At 40.2% G+C, this 27,975-nt stretch overlaps 2 protein-coding genes across 3 annotated transcripts; both read left to right on the forward strand.

Moving 5' to 3' along the window:
• Positions 1 to 740: 740 nt before the first annotated feature.
• Positions 741 to 14,300, forward strand: sfi1 (SFI1 centrin binding protein). Its single transcript, XM_074646283.1, has 32 exons — positions 741 to 951; positions 1,042 to 1,365; positions 1,871 to 1,942; positions 2,257 to 2,367; positions 3,087 to 3,181; positions 3,275 to 3,392; positions 3,487 to 3,589; positions 3,688 to 3,844; positions 3,970 to 4,131; positions 4,818 to 4,888; positions 4,967 to 5,059; positions 5,141 to 5,238; positions 5,383 to 5,449; positions 5,604 to 5,734; positions 5,845 to 5,926; positions 6,001 to 6,179; positions 6,283 to 6,358; positions 7,369 to 7,464; positions 7,543 to 7,619; positions 7,738 to 7,840; positions 7,932 to 8,028; positions 9,075 to 9,235; positions 9,325 to 9,399; positions 9,876 to 9,950; positions 10,053 to 10,229; positions 10,310 to 10,503; positions 10,585 to 10,656; positions 10,787 to 11,021; positions 11,115 to 11,187; positions 11,330 to 11,453; positions 11,554 to 11,653; positions 13,294 to 14,300. The coding sequence occupies exons 2-32, from the start codon at positions 1,211 to 1,213 to the stop codon at positions 13,465 to 13,467; spliced, it is 3,603 nt and encodes a 1,200-aa protein (XP_074502384.1). The 5' UTR covers positions 741 to 951; positions 1,042 to 1,210; the 3' UTR covers positions 13,468 to 14,300.
• On the forward strand, positions 13,959 to 27,703 carry LOC141774046 (NAD-dependent protein lipoamidase sirtuin-4, mitochondrial-like). 2 transcript variants are annotated; one of them, XM_074646356.1, is made up of 18 exons: positions 13,959 to 14,096; positions 14,463 to 14,626; positions 15,548 to 15,647; positions 15,747 to 15,923; positions 16,056 to 16,218; positions 16,333 to 16,397; positions 17,962 to 18,119; positions 18,256 to 18,442; positions 18,527 to 18,675; positions 18,765 to 18,855; positions 19,990 to 20,037; positions 20,135 to 20,314; positions 20,521 to 20,668; positions 20,970 to 21,052; positions 21,158 to 21,342; positions 24,199 to 24,680; positions 25,887 to 26,181; positions 26,289 to 27,703. In XM_074646356.1, exons 1-18 carry the CDS (start codon positions 14,042 to 14,044, stop codon positions 26,439 to 26,441), a joined length of 2,883 nt encoding a protein of 960 aa, XP_074502457.1. In that variant the 5' UTR covers positions 13,959 to 14,041; the 3' UTR covers positions 26,442 to 27,703. The 2 variants fall into 2 exon arrangements, with proteins under 2 accessions (XP_074502457.1, XP_074502465.1); XM_074646364.1 differs by lacking the exons at positions 13,959 to 14,096; positions 14,463 to 14,626; positions 15,548 to 15,647; ... (10 more) ...; positions 20,970 to 21,052; positions 21,158 to 21,342 and adding an exon at positions 23,897 to 24,057.
• The last annotated feature ends 272 nt before the right edge of the window (positions 27,704 to 27,975 follow it).

A 27,975-nucleotide genomic window follows, 5' to 3' on the forward strand; every position in this document is an offset into this window, starting at 1 on the left:
AAGCAAATTACAATATATAGATATTTAAAAAGAACATGCATGTAAATGAAAGAAAACAATGAAGAAGTAATTAATGTTTGTTGTGTCAATAAAACAAACAAACAAATAAAAAACAATTCATACAATATCTATCTATCTATCTATCTATCTATCTATCTATCTATCTATCTATCTATTCAATTCAATTTGCTTTATTGATCATGACTGTCAGGTGAAACAATATTGCCAAAGCGTCAATTCAATAATAAATAAAAATAAAATTAGGACCAAAATAAAAACAAAAACATGTATATATATATATATATATATATATATATATACATATAAACAATTCATTAAGCAAATTACAATATATAGATATTTAAAAAGAGCATGCATGTAAATGAAAGAAAACAATGAAGAAGTAATTAATGTATGTTGTGTCAATAAAACAAACAAACAAATACAAAACAATTATTAACAATATATTGCAATATCAAAAGATAAATGTAAAAAACAACAAAAAAACAAAAACATATATATACATGTATACAATTCATTAAGCAAATTACAATATATAGGTATTTAAAAAGAACATGTAAGAGAACAATAAAGAAGTAATTCCTGTTTGTTGTGTCAATAAAACAAACAAACAAATAAAAAACAATTAATAACAATATATTCCAATATCAAAGGATAAATGTAAAAAAAGAACAAAATAAAACATGTAGTAGAGGAGTAAATAAAAGGCAGAGTGTGAGTTACATCTATTATGTGTTGTGGTTGTGGTTGTCTCTGAGGCTGTGACATGCACTGACATATCCTGCAGCTTCTATGGCGATGACACTGTTTTCTTTGTGAACATGTCAGACCCCGCCCTCCCGGGCTGTGTAGGTCTCACATAACGAGCAGCCACTCCTCTGGAAGGACCCCGGGTTTGAGTGGTGTTCGGTGTACTCCTGACTGTTGACGGTTCGTACTGTGCACCTCACAACGAGAATAAATATACATCACAACTAAAACTAGTGTATAGAGAATAAAGTTGTATAATTATCGCCTCAGTTTCAGAAAGAAAAATATTATTAAACAGTGTTGAAAACGTCAGAGAGACACATTTAACGACCACAACAAGCTGAACTCAGCGCGGTGTGGAACGTTACCTGTTGCCGTGACGACCATCTGGAACATGTGACGTCATGGTGCTACCGTTCTGGACACTAGTAGTAGTACCATGCAGAGGAACACCAGGAAGCTGGATCCAGTTAGACCTCGACCCAGCAGGGTCGATTCTGCTGGTGATAGGAAACAAGTCCACTTCAGAAAGATCCCTTACAGAGTTGGATACAGCTGGAACAGAGGTGGAAGACTCAAGGAGCTGAGAATAAGGTGCTGAGACACTTAACTCACTGTATTACCACTTTAATCTAATCATTTATAACTGGGTCAGTCCTTCATGCTGGTAGCCATCAGGCTCCACAAACAAGACTGACCCCCATATGACAACTATGAGGACTTTAAGAACTTTAAACATGCACTATCTGCAAACATCTGGGACTCTAACCACTGGCACACCTTACACTTACTTTACACTATGCATCCTATATATCACTTTATAGACTGCACATATGTACACACTACATTTATTTATTGTACATACTACATGTATTTATTGACGGACTGCACACACTATGTTCACCCATTCACTCTGTATCTTCTATATCTCTATTGTTTTTATCATTTTGTATGCCTGTACCTCTCCTGTGTTTCACTCTGTTTGCTGATGTTTGCTGATGTTGCTGCTTTGACACCTGAATTTCCCTCCGGGTATTAATAAAGGTTCATCTTATCTTATCTTATTTATAACTGAGTCTAACTGTTTCAACCACTGCAGGCACCTGGCCAGGAAGTTCCTCAAGATATGGATGCAGAACACGTTTGGCCGAGTTCTTCCTCATAAAGCCAAGTAACATGTTACACTCATTATTGCAAACTGGAGTAATTCAAATAAGAATGTTTTTATCTTTTAAAGCTTGAGTCACAGTCTGTTTGCCCTGAGTTCTCTAATCGAAGGGAATGGGCGCTTTTCAAAGCAGTCTTTTTGACATGTCATAGCATTGTAAACACAGGTGTAACTGATCAAATTAATTTTGGTCCCAGACCCTGGCCCACCTAAATGGAACAAGGTCATAATTGACATTATTAATTACACCTGTGTTTACCCTACCGTGACATGTCCAAATGGCTGCTGTGAAAGGGGGAATATATTACATGTTGCAGGTCCCACTATAACAGCGTGGTTTTGAGACGGGCCTTTGAAGGATGGAGAGACGACTGGTGGACGTCCAGGAGGGAGTGGAGTCTTACAATGCGGGCAGAGTGTCACTACAGGTACGTGAACTTGCGTTATGTAGTCTTTATCTAGTCTTCCAACCACTCAGAGCGCTTTTACGCTACTATGTCGGCATTTACACATTCATACAGTGATGGCAGAGGCTGCCATGCAAGGTGTCAACCTGCCAATCAGGATCTAATCTAAATGCTCATTCAGACACCGATGGCACAGCCTTCGGGAGCAATTTGGGGTTTAGTATCTTGCCCAAAGACAGTTTAACATGCGGACTGGAGGAGCCGGGGATCGAACCGCCGATCTTCCAGTTACATGTAGTTAGTGGACCTCCTGAGCCACAGCTGTCGCAACATGATACACTGCTGTACCTCCGTTAGCTGGTCAAGAGGTTCTCAATCTATTTTCAGCCAAAGACCCCTTACAGGATAGAGAATATACTGGGGAACCCCTCATGTATGCCCCTTGGAATAATTTGATGGTTATGTGAAAGAACAATACAAGAGACAGACATGTATTAAAAGTATTTACAGATTCTGAGAGTTATAGATTTGTTAGATTATAATGTAATATATATGAACTATTACACTGTAGATTTAAAAATTAAAATATTTGTTAAAAAAAATACATATATCGTGATAATTTAAATGAATGAATCTGAAAACGTTTCACTGGCAGAGAGCCACGGGTCCCACTTTGAGAATCCCTGAGCTGGTCACAGATAGTGGTTGTGTCTGCTAATGATGTATTTTGTGTTTTACAGGTATTATCTGTATAATCTGGCATTCCATAGCTGGCGAACATTTGTGTCATCGAACAGGGAAAAGAAGAGCAAAGTCCAAAATGCTCAATCATTTGGTATGATTTTGGCACATACGATGAGAGTATATTTAACGATTAAGCCTTATGTTTTGTTAGATATCACATTGTCATTATTATTTCCTTAACTAGCTGACAGGCAACGGATGCGTCTGGTTTGGGAACGATGGGAAGTTTTCACAGAAATGAGGCGAATGAAGAAGAGAATGCGTGAATCTGCCCTCGAGCAGAACAGACTCGCAGCCCTGCGGTAAGATCATTGTATTTACAAATCGGACCTACACTTATAATGCTTAGTGGATTCTTGGTTTTAACACTGTTGTGTTTTTTTTTCACCTGTGCAGTTCAGCGTGGAGCTTGTGGCGAACTCGGCTGCAGCAGCATAAAGACCTTCACACTTTAGAGGATCAAGCCCTGAAACAGAAGGCGCTGACTTTACAGAGCAGGGTAAAGGCATAATCCAATGAATCATATGTTGTCAACATTATGTGTGATGAATGCTGATCTCCGTCCTTTGTGTTCTGTGTGGCGATGTTTTTTTGAAGACTTGGCTTCAGTGGAAAGAAATGTACACAGCTGCTTGTTGCCAGAAAGAGAAAGAATCCAAAGCTGCACTTCACTTCGTCCTCAGACTGAAAAGAAAAACATTACATTGTTGGGAAAGTTATGTGTCTTCTCGCCAAACCAAGAAAAAGTCACAAGGTGATTCTTCATTAATTATAAGCCGCAAGCTCATTCATTCTATTCATCTCATGTTTTCATTTTTAAGCCCGATTACTAAAGTTTCTCTTATATTTCCCTTTTCTGATTGTTGTTGTTTTTTTTAGCTGTGGCTCAGCGTGCCTGCGATCTCCGCCTGGTGGTGATGTGTTGGAGTAAATGGAGCAGTGCGTTGCATTGTAAATGGAGCGAAGAGGATCTTTTGCAAGCTGCAGGGCATTTGGCAATACGGATCACTCAGCGCAGAGCACTGGAGCGCTGGAGAGCTTGTATCCTGATCCAAACATAAAATAAACATTTTCATTTTCAACCAACTACAGTATCAAACTTAAAACTTAAATTTATTAGAATCATCATACACATACAGTAACAGGTACATTCATACATGAAATTTGACCTATGCATTTAACCCATCCTAAGCATTTAAGGAGCAGCGGGCTGCTGTAAAGCGCCCAGGAAGCAACTTAGCATTCAGTGTCTCACTCAAAAAAAATTTAAATATAAATCAGTAAATCAGCTTTTTTTTTGTCACACGTTGTTTGTGTACATAGCACACAGCAAAATGTACTCTCTTTAGTCTTTATTTAACCATCCTAGTATTAGGAGCAGTGGGCAACTACTATATGGCGTGCGGGGAGCGGTTTGGGGGTCCAGTGCCTTGTTCAAGGGGACCCCAGCAGTGCCCAGGAGGTGAACTGGCATCTCTCCAGCTACCAATCCTGTAGTCTGTAATGGTCCGTACGGGCACTTGAAACACGACCATCCAGTTCCCAAGCTAAGCCCCTACGGCCAACCTTGTGGTTAAAGGACGACCCATTCAATCCACTTAAGTACAGTATACATATACAGTTTATGTGTACCTGTATGTATGTGATGATTCTAATAAAGTTAAACACAGTCCACTGAGGGATAGTAATAAGTGTCAGTACAGTTTGATTCCTGAGCTTGTCAGTAGATGTGACGTTGTGCAGAGACGAGGCTGAACGAAACAGGATCGCAAGTCAACATCATCATCATCATCTACTGGTAAGATGAAGAGTAGAGTAAGCAACCTGAGAGTGTGCGATCATTCAATGTGTTGACCACTGTGTGTTCTTGTTGCAGCGCGCTGGACTGGAGGGACTTTCTCTCAACGCCATCCGGAACCAAACACACCGATTGGACAACAACATGGCTGTCCAACAGTATCATCAGACTGTAATTGACATCCTAATACTACAATGTCAATAACATGTGTTAAGTAACGTTTTCTAAAGTTTTAACTAGTGTTTTTCTTAGATGACATGCAGGTATTGGAGGCTGTGGCAGGACCGTCTGGAGGAGGCTGAAGACAGGAGCTTTCAACCCTTATCAGAAATGGCACGGACTAATCACAGGTGCTTTTATTTACATTTGTTTGAGTGGAAAAAAATATGTTAATTTCTTTATGTTGTAGCATCCAAGCTACAAACATGTTGCATATTTCATATGAAGTTGTTTCCTGTTTGCATGATTTGGATATAAATTTGTTCTCTTTGCAGCACATCCCTGTTGAGCAGCTGTTATCACTACTGGAGAGAGAAACTTGCTGAGCAGAGACGCATGCAGGTATTTTTAAGAGATAAGGACACATAAAATAAAAGTTTATAAGTTAATTAAAAATGTAGGCAAACAGTTGATGAAAATGTGAGTGATGTCTGTGTGACCCTAACTCTTACATAAAGTTTAATTACAAACTCAAAAACATCATGTTTTTCTGCAGGAATTGGAGCATGGTGCGGACGTTTGGTTCGCTGAACGCACGTTGCCTCGGTGTTTCGACTCGTGGGTTGAGTTTACTCTGCAGAGAAGACTTCATAAACAGAGGAGAGACAAGGCAGACGTCTATAACCGGTGAGTTCTCTACCCCCCCATTTGTATTTGTGCTGTGATTCATTTCCAAACCAAGCAGAGCTGACCTGTCTGTTGCCTCTGCATGATTTGTTTGATCACTGTGTTATCAGGCAGCGTCAGTACACGTTGGTGTTTTACACCTGGTGGGAACAATCCGAGAAACACAAGGAGCAGGATCTTTCTGAGCGGATGGTAAGTCAGCGGTAAATAGAAACTACTGCGTGTAGGTGTGTATCAGCTACTGACAGATAACTCGCTGTTATCAGGCAATCCTACAGGAGGAGCGCTGCCACTTGCAGAGAGCCTGGACTCGCTGGAGACAACGCACAGAGCAGCGGATCGATGAAGAGGAGAAACAGATGTCTTCAGACCATCTGTACCAGCACAGACTTCTCCACAAGACGATTACACAGTGGAAGGACAACAGCGCTGAGATACGAGACAGGTGAAGCAACCTGAGTGCTGCAGAAGTGTTTGAGTAGAGCAGAGTGTAACTTGCTTGTCTGTTGGCTCACACATATTTTTGAACACATCCGTTTGCATGTCAGGAGAAACCGAGAGCAGCAGGCTTGTCATCAGGGTGACCTGTGGTGCACGAGATGGGCTGTGGAAAAATGGAAAAAGGTATGTCTGTAGTATTGAGATATCGTGATACACAAATACATCTAAATTCATAATAACAGGCACATACTAACTCTAATTTCTCAGAAAATCTGCTGTGAAATATTTTGAGGGAAAATCATTTTAAGATTGCAGTTTTGTTTTCACATCACACTTTACATTATTTTAATATACTGTCTTAATCTTATGACTCTGTATTTGTGTGCATGCAGGTAAACATAGTCACTGTATAGCTGGAAATATTTGTTCTCTTCTCTTTCAAATATTTTTATTGGGTTTTTGTAGACATGGCAAAAGTCATCTATCAAATGTAGAACATAACTTGAAAAAAATAGTAATAAATTAAACTAAATAAGAAAAGTAAATAACTAGAAAAATGAAATAATAACAGAGAAAAAAAGTAAAAATAAATAGAAATATAAAATAAAAAATATTTTTAATTTCCCCTGAAAATCATGTTAATTAAGAAAATACTCAGAACTCTTAATTTGTTGAGTATTTAATTCACACAGGAGTATACAAAAATAGACTTTACCATTTGGTTATTTCATATAGAATATTTATTTATTGAATTGCCAGAAAACATGCCATATTGTGATATATATTATAGATATATAGATTTCAAATTACCAATATCGGGATAGAAGATTTTGGCCATAATGCCCAGCCCTAGTTATTTGTTCTGTCCAGTTTGCACAACATCTGTTCACATAATATCTGATAGGCATCTGTTCTTTTGGCTCAAGGTTGAAAGAAATACAGAAACCGGCCTGATTAGGTCTGGAAACTTGTAGAAGGAAACTTGGAAACCGTTCTCCTCTTTTTAGTTTGTCCAGTATTCCAAGACCTACATATGCGTCTCATTTAAAACTAATGATTGGAACACAGCTCCTGTGTGTTTATAATCCAATATGTCTGTTCATATTTTTAAGAAAATCAAGGAAGCAGTGCTGCAGATGGCAACACAAATCAGATGTACAGATATCAGTTTCAGGTGTGTTTTTTTTTTCCAGTTTGTTCAGAGCCAAAGAGTGAAGAAAAGCAGACTGGAGCAGATGCAGCGTTACCATGAAGTTAAACTCCTCAAATGCACGTTTGCGGCCTGGAAGGTACATCAGCATTTGTAGTCGCATGGTTTCTTAAGGTTGGAGTAAAAGCTGATACACTGTTGGCTGCTTCATTCACAGAAACACCACCTACAGATGTGTCAGATCTACGGTCATGCAGAGGAACTTTACAGGCAGCGAAAACACACCTTCCTCAGGTATTGAACACAAATTCATATGTACATTCTTTTACAAGATCTGACTTCTGCTCCCATTTTCTCCGTCTGAATGATTCAAGTCCGCTCTATCTCCTCTGTCTCTATAATGTCTCTCCAGGACAGTTCTGTGTGTTTGGAGGGAGAAGGCGGTGCTGTTGACGGAGGTCAGGCTCACAGAGCAACGGGCACAGGATCACTTTCAGCTTTTCCTTCAGCTTAAGGTTATAAAGCAGCCATCATATGCAAAACTATAATAGTTATTCCTTTGTGAGAGCTTTTGTTTATTGCTGTCTTTGCACTAAATCTGTCCAGGTATTTCTTGCTTGGAGAGAAGCAACAACACGTGCAGTGTCAAAGCGCCGCCAGCAGAGGGAAGCAGTCAACAAGGCTCAGATGTCCATAAATCAAGGTAACAACATATCTCCCTACAGTGACCACAAGCAGTATGAAGACCAGTTCAATATTTATTTTCTGTTAGCAGATCAAGTTTTTTATGTAAAATCATTTTGTAGGGCTGCAACTAATGATTATTCTCATTGTTGATTAATCTGTTGATTTTTTTCTTGATTAATCGATTAGTTATTTGGTCAATAAAATGTTAGAAATTGGTGAAAAATGTCGATCAGTGCTTCCCAAAGCCCAAGATGACGTCCTCAAATATCTTGTTTTGTCCACAACTCAAAGATATTCAGTTTACTGTCATAGAAGAGTAAAGAAACCAGATAATATTCATGTAAAATCAGAGAAATTTTACTTTTTTTTCCTTAAAAAATTACTCAATCCAATTAATCAATAACAATATTTGGCGATTAATTCATGTACAGTACATATGTCACAGTCTGTTACATAAACATACATTGATTAACTGTCAGTTACTCTCAGTGTCGATTTTGACCAATGAAAATTGGAGGTGCATGAAACTTCACATAAATGGAGCTACGTCAAGCGGTCTTTTAAACAAGTGACACGTCGCTTTGCCTGTTAGCTGACGCACGGAGCAGGTTAGGACGTCTTCATTAGGAAAAACTGAAACAATCTGAAGTTCGCTCATTCGCATCACGTCCAGTTAAGAAGAGGTGGAAGTCATACTGCTGACAACTGATTGGCCAACTTTCCAAGAGGATACACAATACAACACAGGCTGTAATGAAGAAAGACCCTCACACAAGGAAACCCAAATGATACAGACCCAAGAAAACTGTTATCAAAATTAAGTTTGAATCTTCAGGATTTTTAAAAATTCATTACAAACAAATCTTGATTTTCTTTTCAAAAATAAATTATTATATACAATTTATTTTATGTCCCAGACAAATGAGAGCCATCGTCCTCTACTTTTGACTGTTGTATCACTGCTTTCATAGTGTTCCACCTCACATATTATTATACTGTCACGATTAGGCACATGTACCTGAATTGTTCTACACTTTATATCTTGATGTTCTCTGTGTTTAGTGCTGCTGCTGCGGTCTTTTAGAGAGTGGAGGAAGCAGACCAGGGAGGCTCGGAGAGAGAGGATATGCATGGAAAAAGCCAGGCAGCACCACAACTCCAAACTCCTTTCTACAGCACTGAAAGCCTGGAACAAGCATCACTACCAGTATCAGAAAAATAAGGTAGTAACTTCATTATCCCTTAACTGTTATATAAAGTCGAACTGTTTACTTCTCGACACAAGTTTTTTTAAAATGTGATTATTTCATAGGTAATGAAACGACGGGGGCTGCTTTTGCTGAGGTTAAAGATGTACCAAACGTACTTCGAACAGTGGAAAACGAAGGTTTGTTTATTTTTTACACGCTGAACACTTTTAGACACTTAAACGCTACTGATTTTACACATAAAGATCGCTGTACTTGCCATGAAGAGCACAACTCAGCCACTAAAAACAGTTGTATAATGTCTTCTCTGGCTCTGGAGGAGCTTTGTAAAGTGTTTGCTTTTTTAGCTTGAACCATACTAGAGACTAAAAGTCAGGATATCTCGACCTCTCTGTCTTTTAAAAAATGGTCTGTCACATGTCCTTTAACTTTATGGAATCATAAAATCACTCTTGTACCCCTTTAAAATGGATAATTTCAGCCAGAGGTAGAGAGGGAAAGAGAGAGAAGTGGCCGTGTTTTATTGGCATGATGTTGTTTGTTGTGCTACTAATTGTCCAGCTCTCTAAATGGAACAAGGTCAGACGGCCAGACCGATATATGTAGTTTGATTTAGTTCAACTGGCCGTGACTTTGGTTTCCTTCCTGCAAACAGCTGCAGCACAGACGGAGAGAAGCTAAGCAGACGGAGCGGGCGCTCTGGCACTGGTCCCTCTCTCTTCAGGCCAAGGTAACACTCGCCTACACATCCTTCTCCCGCTGCAAAACTGAGCACTGAATTGTAGAACTGGTGCTCACGTGGTCCTGATGTTGTTTTGTGAATCTGCTGCAGGTGTTGTGTGGATGGAGGCTTTGGGTCACAGAGCATCGCAGACAACAAGAGCAGGCAGCCAGAGCTGCTGAGGTCTACAGAGACCAGCTGCTGAGGGAGGGCGTGACGTGCATCCTCACCTACGCCGCTCACATGAACGATCTCACGACGAGCCTAACGCAGCACAGCCAAGAGCAGGTGGGTGTTTGTCGACTTTGTGTCACTTCAGACATTAAATTTTAACATCATTTCATCAAGTCTCTGCCTGTAACCTGCAGAGGTCACGACATCTCCAGAGAGTGGTGAAGCGTTGTGCGATGCGGTGGAAGCAGCGGGCGCTGTGTAAACCACGAAGAGAGCAAGAGGTCAAAGCGCAACCGCCGAAAAAGAGCGTGACCTTCTGTTTGACTACACCTGGATTGAAGAGTGTAGAGGAGGAGCAGGAAGCTGAAGATGGAGTGTTTAACACGCTGTGAGTCTGAGCTCCTCACAGGCTGCAAATCTGTGTTCAACACTTTGACTCAGTCTTATAGAGTTTTTCATTTTTTTGCAGATCACTCAGCCATACGCCTCGACGTCAGCCACGACGCTGCGAGGAACTGTTTGAGTATCCACTGAATATAAAGTAAAGTTTTTTTCTACACTTTTTAATACTAGACATGTTTTTCAAATTAGAAATTAGCTTAAATTGAAACATCATGTTTCTCACTCAGCAGAAGGCACTGATAAAAGCTTTTCCTCTTTTTTTTTCCTAGCACCCAAAAGCAGACTACCGTCACCAGCGCTGACGCAGCTCCAAACCCCTCGCAGCTCAGTCGTCCTTCACAGGAAGGCCATCGTTTTGCGTCGTCCTGCCTCCATCCTGTCACGTCCTCCACACGTCAGAGCATCATCATATCTAATGTGTCACCCTCTGAATGTCAGGAAACCCAAAACCAAGACGTTCTTTTACCCCCCTCTGCTTTCATGACCACTGCAACCAAAGATACGGTGAGAATCACCTGTTTGACTTCGACAGATATCAGAAATGCATTCAAAGCTAAATTAAATAACTTGACTTGGGTTATAACGTTTGCTTTGCAGACTAACAGCTCAGGTCTGGTGCCTCCTCATCAGTTTGTCCCGTCCCTTAAACAACACTCTTCGGCTCATTCAGGTATGATACCTGCACTTTTCTTTCCCAGTGTGGGTTATTGTTTTAATTCACTATTAAAAAAACATGATTGTCTAGCTTGGATTATGCAGAACATCACAATAGCTAAGATTTAATCAACCTTTTTTTATTGTGCTTCTTCCAGACGTACGTCAGAGAGCATCCAGTGAAGAAACTGTGGAAGATGATCCAACTTCAGATCTGACCAGAGAACTGCTCAGCATTCAGGTGGACATGATGACATATCAACAGGACAGGAAGCAGCTCCGGTACGAAATCTGTGACAACAGATCCGTTCTTCTCACGTTCTTCTCACAGATCACAGATCACAGTTCCTAGTAATGTTTGATTGTGTGTCTGTCGACTCAGGGCATGGCAACAACTAAAAGAGGTGTTACAAAGCTGGCTGCAGACCAGTGGAAAGGACGAAGAAATGGAAAAAAATGACGTTTGTGAAGAGTTGAAGGAGGTAAGAAGATGAGATCATTCTGTCATTGTTTTATATTAAACCGGAAACAACTCTTATAAATGCAAACAGTGCGACCGCACAAGGGAAGAATTATCTGCACTCGCATGGTTCTTAAATTTGCAGTTTACACTTTAGAGATGATACTGTATTGATGATTGATATACTGTTTGTTAAAGATACACTTCTGATTTAGTTATTGCACTCCCAAATCTCCAAATGTCACTGTTGAGTTTAGAGAACATTAAATTGCAGGTCCATCTACGCTCTTTTCAAATGGAAACGCTCACTCAGCCTTTAGTGAAAAGCAGTGACGTAGGTTACCAAAGTAAGCTAATCAATAAGGTTATGAATATTGTGAACTCTAGCACTAGCTGAGTCAAAGTTAGCTGTGCAAAGTTTGGAAATAACTGAAAGCGTTAGTTTGGATTTTGTGAAGTGGGGTTGTATGTATACTCCCGCGTTCTGCGAGGTCAAATTACTTTTTTTGTGAATGTAGTCTGGTGGCTTTGAAGAGAGCGATATACCGGCTTCAGGTCGCCGAAGAAAAGGGCTGTTTGACGGCGAGGTAAAGAGGCTGTGTGCGGGAGCAGCAGAAAAATGTATTTCAGCCACCTAAAAAAATCAATATCAGTGTACGCTATATTTAGAATATTTCCACCGCTTTACCTCGCCATCAGACAGTCCCTTCCAATGGAGGACTGAAGCCGTTATATCACTCTATTCAAAGCTACCAGACCAGCTAACAGTCATTTTAACTCACAGAACACAGGAGTTGCTGGTCTACCGCTGCATGGATCGGTTAGTTAGTTTGTGTTATTGTGTAACTTTTGGCTTTAAACTAACACACAGCAGTACATTGCTCAGCTTCCGTGCCAAACTAGAAGCGTGCCGACCACCATCTAAGTTGCTGTATGTAACGTTAATAAACCATGACTATAAGGCTGTATATATACTGTACATGTAGCAGTGTCATCATGCAGAAACTTACATCCGCTCACTTAGGAAAAAGTTTTTAGAAGGGCTTGAAGGGAAAATAGCATTTTGACGCTAAAATATGCAAAATTTGCCCAAAATTTTAATGTTTGGCTTTGAATACATAAGGAACACCACTGGGAAGCTACAGAGGATTTAAAAACCTCAAAAATAATGGACCTGCCCTTTAATCAATTGTGTCTTTGTTTTTTTTCCAAATATATATATTTTAAGTGCATTCTTATCTAAACCATCTATACTAGTTCAACATCTTTATGCAAAGTGTTTAACCGCTTTAACCGCTAAGAGAAAAATAAAAGTTGTATCCAGACACTTTGACCAGAGTGAAAAGAAGAATTGAGCCAGGATGAATGCAGTTCTACCGTATGATCAGAGGAAATACATTTAACTAGTACGAGTTTCTTTTATTACGGAGAGAGACGGAGCTTGTGAGGTGCTGATCATGAGGAAAGTTACTTAAAGGTGACTACCCAAATTACTCAAACTGATGGGTTAAACTTTGCATGCATTCTTTAGAGGTGTTGTTTCAACAATAATTCATCGGCTGTTAAAAAGTCAGCAATCAGAGGTCACATGAGGGGAAGCGGTAGGAAATCACTGACACTAACTTTACTTGTGTCACAGTCGATGTTTTTTGATGTTGACAGTTGGAGGAGCGCATCGACAGACTGTCCACTGAACTGGCAAAACGGAAACCAACAATGCTGCTACATGCAGAGAGGATCCAGCGTTTACAGACGTCCCTCCAGGCTTCAGGAGTTTCTTTTCTCCATCGGAGAACAGAGGAGATGGAAACGGATCGCTCTGTGTTTACAACATGACAGGAAATAGTGCCTCACACACTGAAGTGATCACACCTGCTGATGGTTTGGACTGTTGTTGCTTGGATCACATTTCTTAAAGTAACACGAAGACTGATGCGAGAAATCGAAAGAGAAAATTGTTCACCAGCTGATAAAGATTTAAGATTGGACATTTATACTTCTACTCAGCTGGTGAGGAAAAAACTGATATATTGATATCCACATATTCCTTTTTTTATTCCTGTTGAATATCATGTAAACTGTCTTAAAGTGGAGCAAATCCAAAAGTGTTGAAGCCAAGTTCCTTACAGCAGCTTTCACTGCTACATCTACACCTACAATCTGTGAAAGCGTTGGATAGGGGTCGTCCTTGTGACAGATGGTGCTAAATATTTTCCATATGTGTGCAGAAAGTCACTTTACTGTTTTCAGAGGAGCTGCCCCTTGCACAATAGGCTTTCTATTTATCCGTTAGTACCAGTGCCTCTAATGCGTTCAGGGCTTTCAGACTAACAGAAAGGACATCTGTCTGCTGAGCTCTGCAGACTACATAAAACACATTTGACTGAGTCTTTGATCTACAACAGGCAGAATGAGAGGACTATATGCCATTTTGCTCCTTTTCATCTTTGTCTGCTGCACCAGCGGTGAGTGATGTTACTGAACTAGTTTATTTACCGTCATTGTTAAGTTATTTTATGTTATGTTTATGTTCATATTCACTCTCATTGTGTTGTTGAATGTTCAAAGTCTTTTTGTTCTTTTGTAGATGTTGAGTTTTGGTTGTTGCGGTCAAGGTTGCCCTCTTTTTGGAGCTTTTTGTGGACATTATTAAAAACTAATTTAAACATTATACATTTTGCACAATCATTACACAGGTTAACAAAATGCAAAGTTTTTTTTAATTTTCTGCACCTTACTGAAATATGCATTAAGTTGACAAATAACATTCTGTACAAAATGTATGTTCATCTTCTGATTAACTTTTCGTTGATCTGATCCTGACATGTCAGCTAAGAAGATGCGGTGGTGCACAGTGTCGGATCCTGAACAGAGGAAGTGTGCAGACCTCGCTAAAGCTCTGGTGGCGGTGCTGCCGCCAGCTGCTGTGGCAGCTTTCGCCAGACTCTCATGCATACGAGCGTCCAGCACGACTGACTGCATCGAGAGGATCAGGGTGAGCCATCCTCCACTTTTAATGTAATGTCATAACTTTAGCTCTGGTTGCAATCAGGCAAAAAGGTGTGCAATGGACAAATAAGTCACTGTAGCAACTATCATTAAATCATTTTTACTCAAAGAAAACTGCCCTTGATTAATTAATTGAAAATGAAAACCTGAGTTGGAAAAGAGAATAGACGTATAGAAAACAGATTGATGTTGAAATGCTTTTAATCAAATACTCTCTCAATGTTTTTGAGATGGGCAGATCAGGTCAGGGGTTATAAAGCTCTCTGCAACAATGAATAGGGTCAAACAGTTCTGGACTGATACTGCTTTTTTGAGGCCGATATCGGTACGAGAGTTTTCAAAAAAATCAGATAATGATAAATCGGCCAATATTAATGTTTTTAACATAAACTTTCTGCTCAGGGTCCCTTATATTTGGTATTAAAGCATTGTGACGGCAGTATGCAGGCTACTGAACAGGCCATTTTAAAGTTGAAACTTGTCAGTGCTCCCTGATGGACAGACCATGTGATGGGAGTGGAGATGAGCTGCTTCTAAATTACCTCAAACACAGCTTTGGCATGTTCTCACTGCAATTTCTTGTTTCTTATCAGCCACCATATACACCGATACCCAGCATATTTATTGGTTTGGCTCTATTCTTGATGATAACCTGTTGACAGAGGTTGGTATGTGGGTTGGGAGAAAATATCAAAAGCAGGAAGAAGCCATTGACGGTTAATGTTTTCTTGAAGGAACAGTGTGTAACAATTAGGGGGATCTATGGGCAGAAATGGAATATAATATTAATAACTATGTTTTCTTTAGTGATGTCTCAGAGAGCTGAAAACCCATCCGTGATCAACTATAGTATCTTTGAGCTAGCACTTGTACTATTAACACTCACTGTGTTAATTCTTTGTTTCAGGCGAATCGTGCTGATATAGTGACGTTAGATGCAGGAGAAGTCTATTCTGCTGTGAAGCAGTTTGGCCTCGTTGTCATAGCAAAGGAGATATACAGTGACGGTAGGTTTCCTTCAGATTTCTGAGACACTCCAGCATGTCTCTGTAGCTGTAAGTATGTGAGTCAGTAAGCCTGTCTGTGTATCTGTTTGAGTCCTGCAGGAGGCTGTATACTGTCTGTAGCTGTGGTGAGAAACCACAGTTTGGACATTCGGTCCCTGCAGGGCCTCAGGAGCTGTCACAGTGGGGTTCGATGGACGGCTGGATGGAGTCTCCCACTTGGCTTCCTGCTGTCCCGTAACTACCTGAGCTGGTCGAAGGAGCGGCCACTCAGTCAGGGTGATGAGATTACACTCTGCAGCCAGTGAAAACAGTACAATGTGGAGGTTTTCTTCTTTCTGTTTTCTATTTAGGCATTTCTGCGCCTCTGGTTTTATGGTTCCCCCGACTTGTTTTTCTCCTCTGGAGCAGACGTCAGTGCCTTTTTTAGTGCCAGCTGTGTTCCTGGAGCTGCTGCCATGGCGCCACCTCTGTGCTCTCTGTGCCAAGGCCAGAAGTCTTACATTCGCCAGAAGAATTACCACTGCGAAACGTCCCACAGTGAGCCCTTCTACAACAGTCATGGAGCCCTCAGGTCAGACTCAACAAAGAATCAATAAACTATGCACATATTTCAAACATGTACATGTAGACTGTCAAAACAGCATAGAAATGGATTTCCTGTATTGCCTATTTGGCTCTGTCACAGATGTCTCAGGAGTGGAGCAGGAGATGTTGCATTTGTGGACCATTTAGCTCTTGAGAGTATTGAAGGTAAGCTGTCTTCTAATAGACATCTATAGTATTTCCTTTATTAAATAGACAGACAGTAGTAGGAAATATAAGGAGAGAGAAATCCCTGTCTGGACTCAAACTGGGGACGTTGAAATGACATATCTTAAACCCTTCGGCCACCAGGTATGTTGTACATCCACACATTTCTGTTTAGGAGGAAAATAAACACACAAAAAGGATTTTAGATAAGTTTGAGGCTGATCTTTAGCATATTCATTGTCACAATAACCAATAAACTACCAGCTATAATAGGATGACTACACAGTTTACCACCAACCTGAGTCAGCTTTAACACCTGAACACCACCTGCTGCTTCTGAGAGTTCTAGTTTGCATCAAGCAGATTGTGGTGGAAATTTCCTTAACAAAGGCTCGCAAAAAGAGTCTCTTTCCAAGATTTATTTATCACACTTGCAGGCGGGCAATCCACACTCTTCAACAGTATCGGACTGTGAAAGCAACGTCAACAGATATCGAGGCCACTTGATTCAGATTCAGACAATTTTATTTATCCCAGAAGGGCAATTCAGTTTTACAATCTACCCAGACCATACACACAAACTCACAGACAGTAGCAATCAGCAGTATGTCAGAGACAATAGATAAATAAATACATAAATAACTCGGGCTGAGATGCACACTGGCACCTCGGGTGGCCCCGTACATATTGACTCACACGAGGACCAGGCGAATAAAAATTCACATTAATAGAATAAATAAGTAAATAATAATACAAATATTCTAATACTTGATGTGTGTAACTTGATCTCAGCATTGTTATCAGACAATACATAATAATGTGGCTTAATACATTTTGGTACATATTCTGATATGCTCGGTACACAGAGTCTCCTTGCTGATTATGCACAAGACAGTTTCTTCACACTTAGCAATTACATTGTCATAGTTATACAGAGGCAGCGAGGTCAGTAGTGCATCTCTAGATAAGAACTCAGAAACACATTTAATGAATACAGGCATTATAATAAGCAGTTAATATCAGACAGTGGTGCTTCTAAACAGTGAATTTCTACCGATTATACAGTAAGGATTGTATTTTCTGGTACACAGAGAAGTTGAAAAGCTGAAAGTAATGGATAAATGATTAAATGTCCAGCATCTGCCATTCTAAGTGATAGTAGTACAGTACAAGTACAAATGTTGACCTAAATATCTAAAATTCCAGGATCACTATGTCTTGTATGACAACAAATATTAGAAAAATATTTGCTTTTATAGAATGAATAATATAAAATAACATCCAGTTTAAAATCAGTTCAGTGGAATACATTTAGAACATAACAGGTGTTATTAAAGGAACAGAACAGACAAACCAAACACCGGCTCTATAGAGAGCCTTTTGCATTAGTTCTGCTACACACTTGTCACACGGGAGAAGCTTCAGTCGTTTGCAATCTGCAACCACACCACTAGATGCCGCCCCCTTTAACTAGCTACACAACATCCTGCTGATTTACAGGATCAAACTTCCTCTTTTAAGGATTAACATCTGCTTTCTTTTCATATTCTGTCTGTTCTCTCAGACAGGGATGGAGATGAGTTCAGGCTGCTGTGCACAGACGGCTCACAAGCTCCTCTCAGCCACTACAGAACCTGTAATCTGGGACGTGGTCCGGGAGGCGGCATGGTCACCAGAATTAACTTTCGCAAGATTGCTCGCAAATTTCTAGTGACAGTGCAGGTACTTTTTTTCTTATTCAATTGTTTTCTTTTCCTACTTTTACCCACAAATATCACACACTTTGTTTCAAGGTGACATGTCTGTTTACCCGAAATAGAAGATTCTTAAAGGATTATTATTATTTATTGATGTTTAGATGCTGTTTGGCCAACGAGGACGAGAGAGGCAGCGCTTCCAACTCTTCAACTCATCTTCTTTTGGAGAAAACGACCTTCTCTTCAAAGATGTGACAGATAAACTTGCTGTTCTGCCAGATGACATGGATGTCAGTCAGGTGCTGGGGCTGGACTATGTGGCACTCCTCAAAGGTCTTGGACATGAAGGTGCTTATCCACACTGTTCATTTTTTTATATTCAAAACAGACTAGCTGTGATTTTATGACCTCGTTGAACTTGTATGTGTGCAGGAAGTTCACTGGAGGACAGTGTGGTGCGATGGTGCTGCATTAGCCACGCAGAGCAGACGAAATGTGAGCAGTGGGCTCTCAGCATAAAGTCAGACCCGCTGGTGTGTGTCAGAGCGGTCTCAATGCGCGACTGTATCGAGAAAATTAAGGTAAGTCATTCAAGTAGGATGAATCACAGGATCTTGGGATATTAAAGTTTTATCACACTTGTCCCACAACCTGTGTCCTCTCCCTACAGAGGGACGAGGTGGACGCCGTCTCGCTGGATGCAACTCACTCTTTCATTGCAGGAAAATGTGGTCTTGTCCCCGTAGTTACCGAATATTATGGTAAGACTGTTTACATTCTCAAAATACATTTACTCACAATGTTTTCTACTGTTTATTATTGACTAATGGTCTTCATTAAAGGTAGGGTCGGTAATGTTGAGAAACTATCAGGACTACAATAGATTTGAAAAATGATCCAACAGAAAAACTGAGCCCGGTGTTGCCAACTCTTTTTCAATGAAAGTAGCAGCACTAGTTCCAAAAGTCCCTAAATCTAGAGAGAAAGTCGCCAAGTCGGCAACACTGACAGTCCGTCGCTTCAGGCCTCCCTCCAAAGCCACTTTTTATTTATTGATTTATTGATTGCTGACGGGATGTAATGAGAATTTCAACAAATGTAACAAAAAATATATTTGAACAGCACTACCTACCCTACCTTTAATATTCCTGGAACAATTAGTAGCTTCATCTAATACGTAAGAGATTGACAGAAGTTGGTTTTTTTTTACAACAAGGTTGCTTAATTTATGAAGCAAAAATTCAAAAAGATTAGCTTTTTCTGTTTTAATGTCAGTGTGAATTGAATATCTTTGAGTTTTGGACTGTTGGTTGGACAAAACATGAAATTTGAAGACCTTATCATAGGCTCTGGGAAAATGTGATTTAATTTATTTCAATTGTTCCTACTATTTTCTTTCTTTTTTTATTCACTTTCATTTGGATATTATTATTATTATTATTATTATTATTATTATTATTATTATTTGTAGTAGTAGTAGTAGTAGTAGTAGTATTGTAAATGATAATACAAATGCATAGGAATTAAAATAAAAGTAACAATAAAATAATAACAAAAATATTATAATAATAATAATAATAATAATAATAATAATAATATGAAAAAATAAAATGAAAATACCTAATTTAAAATGATGGGTGTAATTATACAACTTTCCTATATTTTCTCAAACTTGTCCTGTTGCTGTGTTGTGGAGAAAGTTACTCTTTTCTTCAATAAGATATTTCAATTGAGGTAAACCCAATCATCAGTTGAAGTTATTTCTGCAATTTTCTAACCAAGGTTTTTCACGATGTTTTGACATTTTATAAACTGAATAATGAATTATCATTACATTAGCTGCAGACGTTGATTAAAACCATTGATCTGTTCTCACTGTGTTCTCTGACTCTCAGGAGGAAAATGTGTGCCTGCTGAGGGATCAACCCACTTAGAGGCAGACGGTATGACGGCACAGCAAACAAACAACTGGCAATAATCTCAGTATCTGATGTGATTGTTGTCTTTACATTAACAAACCGCCACCGTCTCTCTCCTCAGTGTTGCCCTCAGTGGTTGGCGTGGCGGTGGCAAAGCGCTCCAGCAAAAACGTATTCATCGGGAACCTGGGAGGTCGGCGCTCCTGTCACGGCCACATGTACAGCCCGGCGGGCTGGCTGCTGCCACACAGGCACACGTTGAGCCTGGAGCACAACAGCAGCTCCTGTGATCCAAACCAAGGTACCGTTTCCAATCATTCAGACGGAGTCCTGCATAAAACGCTTTACTGAACCAGAACTTTATAGTTACACTGGCAGTCCTCTTCATGTTATATCTCTAATCTGTGTGCTGTGACCTTTTGACCTTTACACTTTCTGCTGTTGGTATTTTAAACGTATTATCCTCAACAAAGTGCTGCTGCTTTTTGCCACTTTGTGTTTCCTCAGTGTACAACGACGTGTTTTGGAAAGGCTGTCTTCCTGGCTCTCAGGGGAATCTGTGTAAAGTGTGTCTCGGAGGCACAGGGGAGGCCGCCACCAAACGCTGCGCTGACAACCACAATGAGCGTTACTATGGCAACATGGGGGCATTAAGGTATGCGCAGTGGCTTACCTGAACCTGAACTAGAGCTTTCTGTTCATCTGTGATTGTTGGTGTGGAGCATTTAAAGAGTTTTTATGAAACTCGCTTATCTCTTGTGGTATCCAGCCATTAAGATAGTTTTGCTTTTTTATTTCTCCTGGTTTTTATCTTCCAGTTTTGCCACCAACCCAATACAATTGATTTGTTTACAGACCAATATCTGAAACCATGAGCAAATAAAATCTCCACTGAGTAAATACCTTTATGTAACTTGGCTGAGCTGACCCTTTAATCCTTTACACATCGTTCACAGGTGTCTGGTTGGAGATCCCAGTGGGAAAAGCTACGGAGAGGTGGCCTTCCTCGAGCAACACAACCTTCTGGCCAACATCCTCAGTGAGATATTCCAAGATGAAGTTTTGACACACACAAACACACTGACGCTAACATGTACTGTGTATTATGTTACATTATGCCTTTGTCTTGTCGTACCTGTTGTAGGTTTGAGTTCCACCGGTTGGGCCGATGGGTGGACGTCATCAGACTATGAGCTGCTGTGTGGTGATGGTAGTCGGGCGCCGTTGTCAGAGTGGGAGAGCTGTAACCTCGGAGTCATCCCACCGAACACCATCATGACGCGGCCGGTGCTCACGGCGCGAGTGTACGACTTCCTCATGAAGTCACAGGTCAGATTATGTGAACAGATTTTTGTTTATTAAATGGGAGTGTTTTAAATCAGGTTTTCCCCCTACACCCTATGTAGACTATATAGATACTGCTGCATCTTCAAGTCCTCAAGAGTAGCGTATGTTTCAAGTTCTCTCACTCTGTAACAGCCTTACAATTTATTTTCCTCCTGAGAGTCAGAAACTATCTGATCAGAGACGAAGTACACAAGTGCAAATCTGACCAGACATTTGATTCCAGCTTTTGTTTGTACTGATGGAAATTAGAACAAATATGATCTTTGGCATTGCAGAAAGGAAAAGGGGAAAGTTTAGGTGCATATTTTCTCATTTTTTAATCTTGCAGGAAACTTTGGCCGCCAACCCAAATGCAGAGTTCAAGCTCTTTGAGTCTCAGCCATACGGAGAAAGTGATCTTCTGTTCAAAGATGCAACTCAGTGTTTGGTCCACACGAGCCACCTGGACTACCGCTCCATCCTCGGAGAGGAATTTTACAGTCACGCGGAAGCTGCCTTCAACTGCACACACTCTGGTACGACGGTAATCAAATACACCGGCTTGATTGTCAAACATATAATCAAACTATCCCCTCACACGTGTTGACAATGTTGCTAATGTTTACATGTATTTTCCTTACAACAGATATCTTGGAGTTTTGTAATCAGGACGTGTGCAGCATATTCTGATGGACCCTTCATCCACAAACTTGTTTCATCCATATCGGATGACCGCAAACCATCACTGGTATCATCCTGTTTACAGATTAAAGTCACAACTCTGCTGCCTGACTGAAGTGATGAACCTTTCAACAACTATAACTTCCTCAGTCATTACTTTTAATGAATGTCTTTCAAAAATACAAAACACATTTGCTTTGTATTTTTAGGCCTGAAAACAAATTCCTGCCACTATAAAGTGCAAACATAAAGCCTCACACATAGTTGAGATGACATAACTACACTTATAAATATACGGGTGTAAAATCAATGTGTGTTGAATATGAACATGTAACCATGTGTTACATTTTTATATGCACCAATTATATCACTGTATTTGTTAATACATATCAAAATGAGTGTGAGACTGGGAACCATATGATATATGGGGATGTCATTAAAGCAATGCGTATTACTGTTGTTCATTAGTCTTACAGCAGCTCGGAAATAAATGGCCTCAACCCCTGAGGGTATACATTTTTACACATATTTTATTAAGGACCTCCACACTTGTTTACAGAGATTGAAGCTTTGGTTTGAATAAACTGTGACGTCCCCTCTGTGTTTGGATCCTCTGCTGTTTCTGTGCTTTCTCTGTCCAGGTTTGCAGACCTTGGAGTGTAATCTGTGGCATTACAACACGACACCCATGCAGCACATTTTCACACATCCACTCCCTACACCACTGACTCTTCAGATTCCTCTCGTACATTCTTTTGACTTATTTTAAATACTTTTTGGTTAATAAATAACTTTATTTGTTAAGTTTACCCGTCTCTCCCGTCTTTGTCACAGTTCTAGAGCTGGGCTGTGACAAAACATATCCAATCTCTTCACAGGAAGAAAACTTACCACAGCTGAATACAGCTAGAACTACTGCATTGTACTTTGTTTTGTATAAATTATGTAACACAATGTATGTAATGCAGTTAAGTCGGTGCAAAGGTATTCATTCATCTTTTTCTATATTACCTGTGTCTGTGTTCACTGTTTAGGTAATAACTTTTATAAATAGAAGATATTGATTAATTTGGGCTACAATTTGTCATCAAGAGGAAAATGGATTTTATATGGCTGCAGAGTAAAAATAAATAAATAGAAATACAGTGATGATAAAAGAAATTTGTTAATTTTTTCAGGAAAAAAAGTACATTTTGTCAAGTAAAACTGAACATTATGGCAATCTTAAAAAAAAACGAGTAAAGAAAACGAGTACATTAACAGTATGTAAACGCAAAAGCTGCTCATACCAGGGGTACATATACAAAGTAATTTATATATCTGTATGTATATATACATATATACAAAAACTTTTTACTGTTTTTTTTCAAGATCAAGATTGTTATACATACATTGTCATATAGTGTACGATGTATGTATAACATACATCTTGATCTTGGAAAAAAACAGTAAAAAAAATTTAAATTATATATATATATATATATTTATATATATATATGCTAATTCCTTTTTTTAAATAAAAATACAATCCTTTTTTTATAAAAATACCGTAATTTATAAGCAAAACAAAAAAATATATATATTTTTTAAAATACATGAATAAATATATACAGGCATAAATGAACAAATAAATGAAAATGCATTTAATTATTTTATTATTTGTCTTTATATTTCAACATTTATATTCGTTTACTGATCTATTATTTTTTATGGCACAATATATATACATATATATATATATATATATATATGTATACATATATATATATATATATATACATATATATATATGTATACATATATATATATATATATATATGAAAGTAAATTGTTATAATAACTGTATCAAACAGAATTACAGCGCGACTGTGTTTGGTGTCACATCAAACCTTGTACTTCCTGTTTCCGTCAGTGTAACAAAGGTTCCTATCTTATATCAGCTGTTTGTCATGTTACTCAACCAACACTGCAGCTGCTGTCTCCTCTGGTTGTTACACTACCGTTGACCTGTAGGCACCACAGCACCTCACAGACAAGGTACAGTATCTATAACAGACCTTAGTAAACACAGTTAGATAGCTACTGTTTGACTTTATAACGTTACCCAGCTGTTAGCCAGCTTAGTAACTATAGGAAAGTAGCCCAGTGACTGTTGCAACTTTATCTTGCTCCCTGTAGATGAGACTACCTCGGAGGATCCTCAGCCTGCCCTCAGCCCCAGTGAGGAGGTCCTCAGTCCCTGCGGGCATGGTGAGCTTCGTCCCCCCCTGCAGCACCACTGATGTCCTCTCCCTGGAGCTGCTGCAGGACTTCGTGTCCCGAGCCAGGCGCCTGTTTGTGATCAGCGGCGCGGGACTCTCCACTGAGTCCGGCATCCCGGACTACCGCTCTGAGGGGGTCGGGCTGTATGCTCGCACCGACAGGAGACCCATGCAGCATGCTGAGTTCCTCCGCAGTGCCAAGTCCCGGCAGCGCTACTGGGCCAGGAACTTTGCCGGCTGGCCTCAGTTCTCCTCCCTTCAGCCCAACGGAGCCCACCAGGCCCTGCAGCGGTGGGAGGACAGAGGAAAGCTGCACTGGCTGGTCACACAGAACGTGGATGCTCTTCATTCAAAGGCAGGACACAAGAGACTGACAGAGCTCCACGGCTGCACCCACAGGTGAGACAACACCTGACACATTCACCCTGAACCTGCTCTAATAGTTCTAATAGACATTGATTTTATTCATCCTGTAAGTTTAAGTAACCGCACTGTGCATCACAAACAGCCCTACCACACCTGCAGTTTGAACTGATACTGCACATGTCACCAACTTTAAAGGGACTATTTGTAACTTTCAGAAATGCTTGTTAACAGCGACACCTGTGGCCGTTAAGTCAACGAAAGTCAACGTCGGGCTCGCGCTTGTGCTCGCTCTACATAGACATGAACCACCATCGCTCCAAACAGCGAGGCGACACACGTCAGCTAAAACCACAACATCACTCTATATTTCAGCTGCTTGGCAGTAATGTTAGCTGACCAGACGGAGGTCTCTCCATGAATCAGTGCTGATCCTAGTGTTGGCTTTTCCTGCTTCAGGCTACGGGTCTGAAGCAGGAAGAGAAACGTTATCGTCTCTGACTGTGCCCGCAGGGAGACACCGGCACCCGGTCGGAGACGATAACGTTCCTCGTTGCGGAGCCCCGTCACTTCACAAGACACGGGTAACCTCTGTTGGTCTGGAGGAGCTGCAGCATTTATTTCTGCACAAACGTCCACTGTGCATTCACTAGATATTCTCAGAGCTACGAACTCTTTTGCAGTGTGGAGTGAGCGCGCATGCACGTCTAGAGGTGGAGCGAGAACGAGCGCGGTGTGTGAGTGAAGGCAAGCAGGCCGGCAGAGGAGCAGAGTACAGCAGAGACTCCGGCCCTGGAGACCAAAGCTACGGTCTCCCCCGCGTCCTCCAGCCGCGGCCAACACTGTTTAACAGACGGGCTTCACTAGATATAACTTTGTGGTTTTGGTGCTTCCGTGTAGTTTGTGTTGGAGTCTGAGTCTGAACAGCGTAGCCACACGCGAGCGCGCATGGGACACCGACCCGGTAGATTTATACGCTTAAAAAGTAACAAACAGTCCCTTTTAAATGCTGTGAACATCACAAATGAAATCCCATTCACCTTCATTGAATCATAGACAGATATCTCTAAACCTGGGCAAATAAAACGATCTATCATCACATCTGGGGGGTAAGAGAGGATAATCTATGTTTTGTCATTTGGGTAAAGTGATCCTTAAAGTCACCGTCCACATGTCTATCAACTAAGATGTAAATGAATTGATTGTAAATTAAAGAGGAAACGTTAATGTATGTGTCCTCAGGGTGATGTGTCTCGGCTGTGGTGCCATCTCAGCGAGGGAGGAGCTCCAGAAGCGATTTGTAGCACTCAACCCAGACTGGGGAGCGAAGGCGAGCGAAGTGGCTCCAGACGGTGACGTCTTCATAGAGGACGAGCAGGTCCTCCACTTCAGAGTTCCCTCCTGTGAGGACTGTGGAGGGATACTGAAGCCTGAGGTCACGTTTTTTGGAGACACAGTGAACAAAGCGATGGTTGAGTTTGTGCACGACAGACTGCGGGAGTCGGATGCGATGCTAGTCGTGGGGTCATCGTTACAGGTAGGTTTTTAAAAATGAACGAAGCACTTTGGTCAAAATAGTTTTCAACACAATTCTTCTGGACATTTGTATTTAATGGTGTCTCTCTCTGTTATTTTATTCACAAGGTATATTCAGCGTACAGGTTTTTACTGGCAGCAGGTGATCGGAAAATGTCAGTTGCCATCCTGAACATCGGACCCACGAGAGCCGACCACCTGGCTCAGCTGAAAGTGAGAGGCCGTTGTGCTGAAGTGCTGCCCGTCATTCAACCTCTCTGACTGTGGAAGACATGCAGTTTGGATATTCTACATTAAGCTGGTCAAAACTACCTCGGACTTAAACAGGTAAACAACAACTTCAGGACGACCGTCTCGACTGTTTGGCACTTTTTTGTGAAAAAGGAGCATCTACACTCCTCTGTCTGGATAAATCGCTGCTATTATGAAAATAGGGCAAAAATGGACAGATCTGCTCATATATTATTTGACTTTATTTCACTTTATTAAGTGAAAAAAAGTCTTGGAAATTAAAGTTCTCTGCACACTACAGATTGATGTCAGGTAGGGCTGTCCCGAATACCAGTTTTTGGGCTTCGAAGCTTCGCAGTACAGCGCAGCAGGCTGACATGTTCTTCTGTCCGTCTGTCTCCATCTCCCGTTTCAGTGCTGCTGCCGCACTACTGTACACACACACACACGCACCCACACAACAAACAGCGATATCCGTCTGAGAATAACTAATAATAATTCATGTTAAATATGAATAATGAATAATGTTGTGGGATTATTCCTTATTTCATGGGCTAATTTGGGATTTATATTTTATTATAACATACTTGTATTGTATTACATACAAAAACAACAAAGCATTCAAGTACTGATTTAGAGGTTGATTGCCATGGCAATGGTCAAAGCTTAGATGTATTCGGGTCAGCCCTAATGTCAGCTGATCAATATCTTGGTTCAACAAACGGCGACACATCTACTCTGCCAGGAGAAACGGAAACCGCTGTACTGTATTTAACCTCGCTGCTGTGGGGTTTGGCATCATAGAATATGTGCAGTAGATCATACAGCATGTGTGGTTGACTGTCTGAAGGCCCAGAGTTGAAGGCTGGAGGCTGTGAAATGACAACAGGAGGAGAGAGCCACATGGTTTGTCTCCCCAGCTCTGTTTTACTGCTGTGTACTAATGTTGCTTTTATTTAAATTAAATGAGCTACAAGAGTATTGAAAGCTGTAATTGAACAAACGTAAAAAATCCTATTGTAGGTAAGACATGATAGAGAGATAATCTGACAATGATCCGAAGAATAATTCAAGAGATAAAACAAAATGTACTGCGATCAACTGGTTTTAAAAGGTGTGATTTGTGTTATCCTGGAATGATTTAGTCATGTTTTTATAAAAATGTGCTCAAATTGATGAGGTTTACATTTTAAATGCTACCAGTCAATAGAATGGACCGTTTCTCAATTTATTAAACAATGCAAAAATAAAAAGCTTGAAATTACAAACTGTTTTTTTCAGCATCCTGTCAAGCAGTGGATCATGTTTTACCTGAAACTGATGCAAATGTTTATATTTGTAATGTCTTGACAAAAACATGCCATTTTCTGTTCTACTTATTTTGAATAAAGCATTATAGCACTTCATACATTAAATGAAATAGAGCTGCAAAGATTAATAGATTAGCTCTCAACTATTTAATTAATAGCCAACTATTTTGATAATCGAGTAATTTATTTATTTTTTGATTCCAGCTTCTTAAATGTGAGTATTTTTTGGTTTCTTTACTCCTCTGTGACAGTAA

The sequence above is a fragment of the Sebastes fasciatus genome, chromosome 1 (assembly GCF_043250625.1).
Source record: "Sebastes fasciatus isolate fSebFas1 chromosome 1, fSebFas1.pri, whole genome shotgun sequence".
Lineage (NCBI taxonomy): Eukaryota > Metazoa > Chordata > Actinopteri > Perciformes > Sebastidae > Sebastes > Sebastes fasciatus.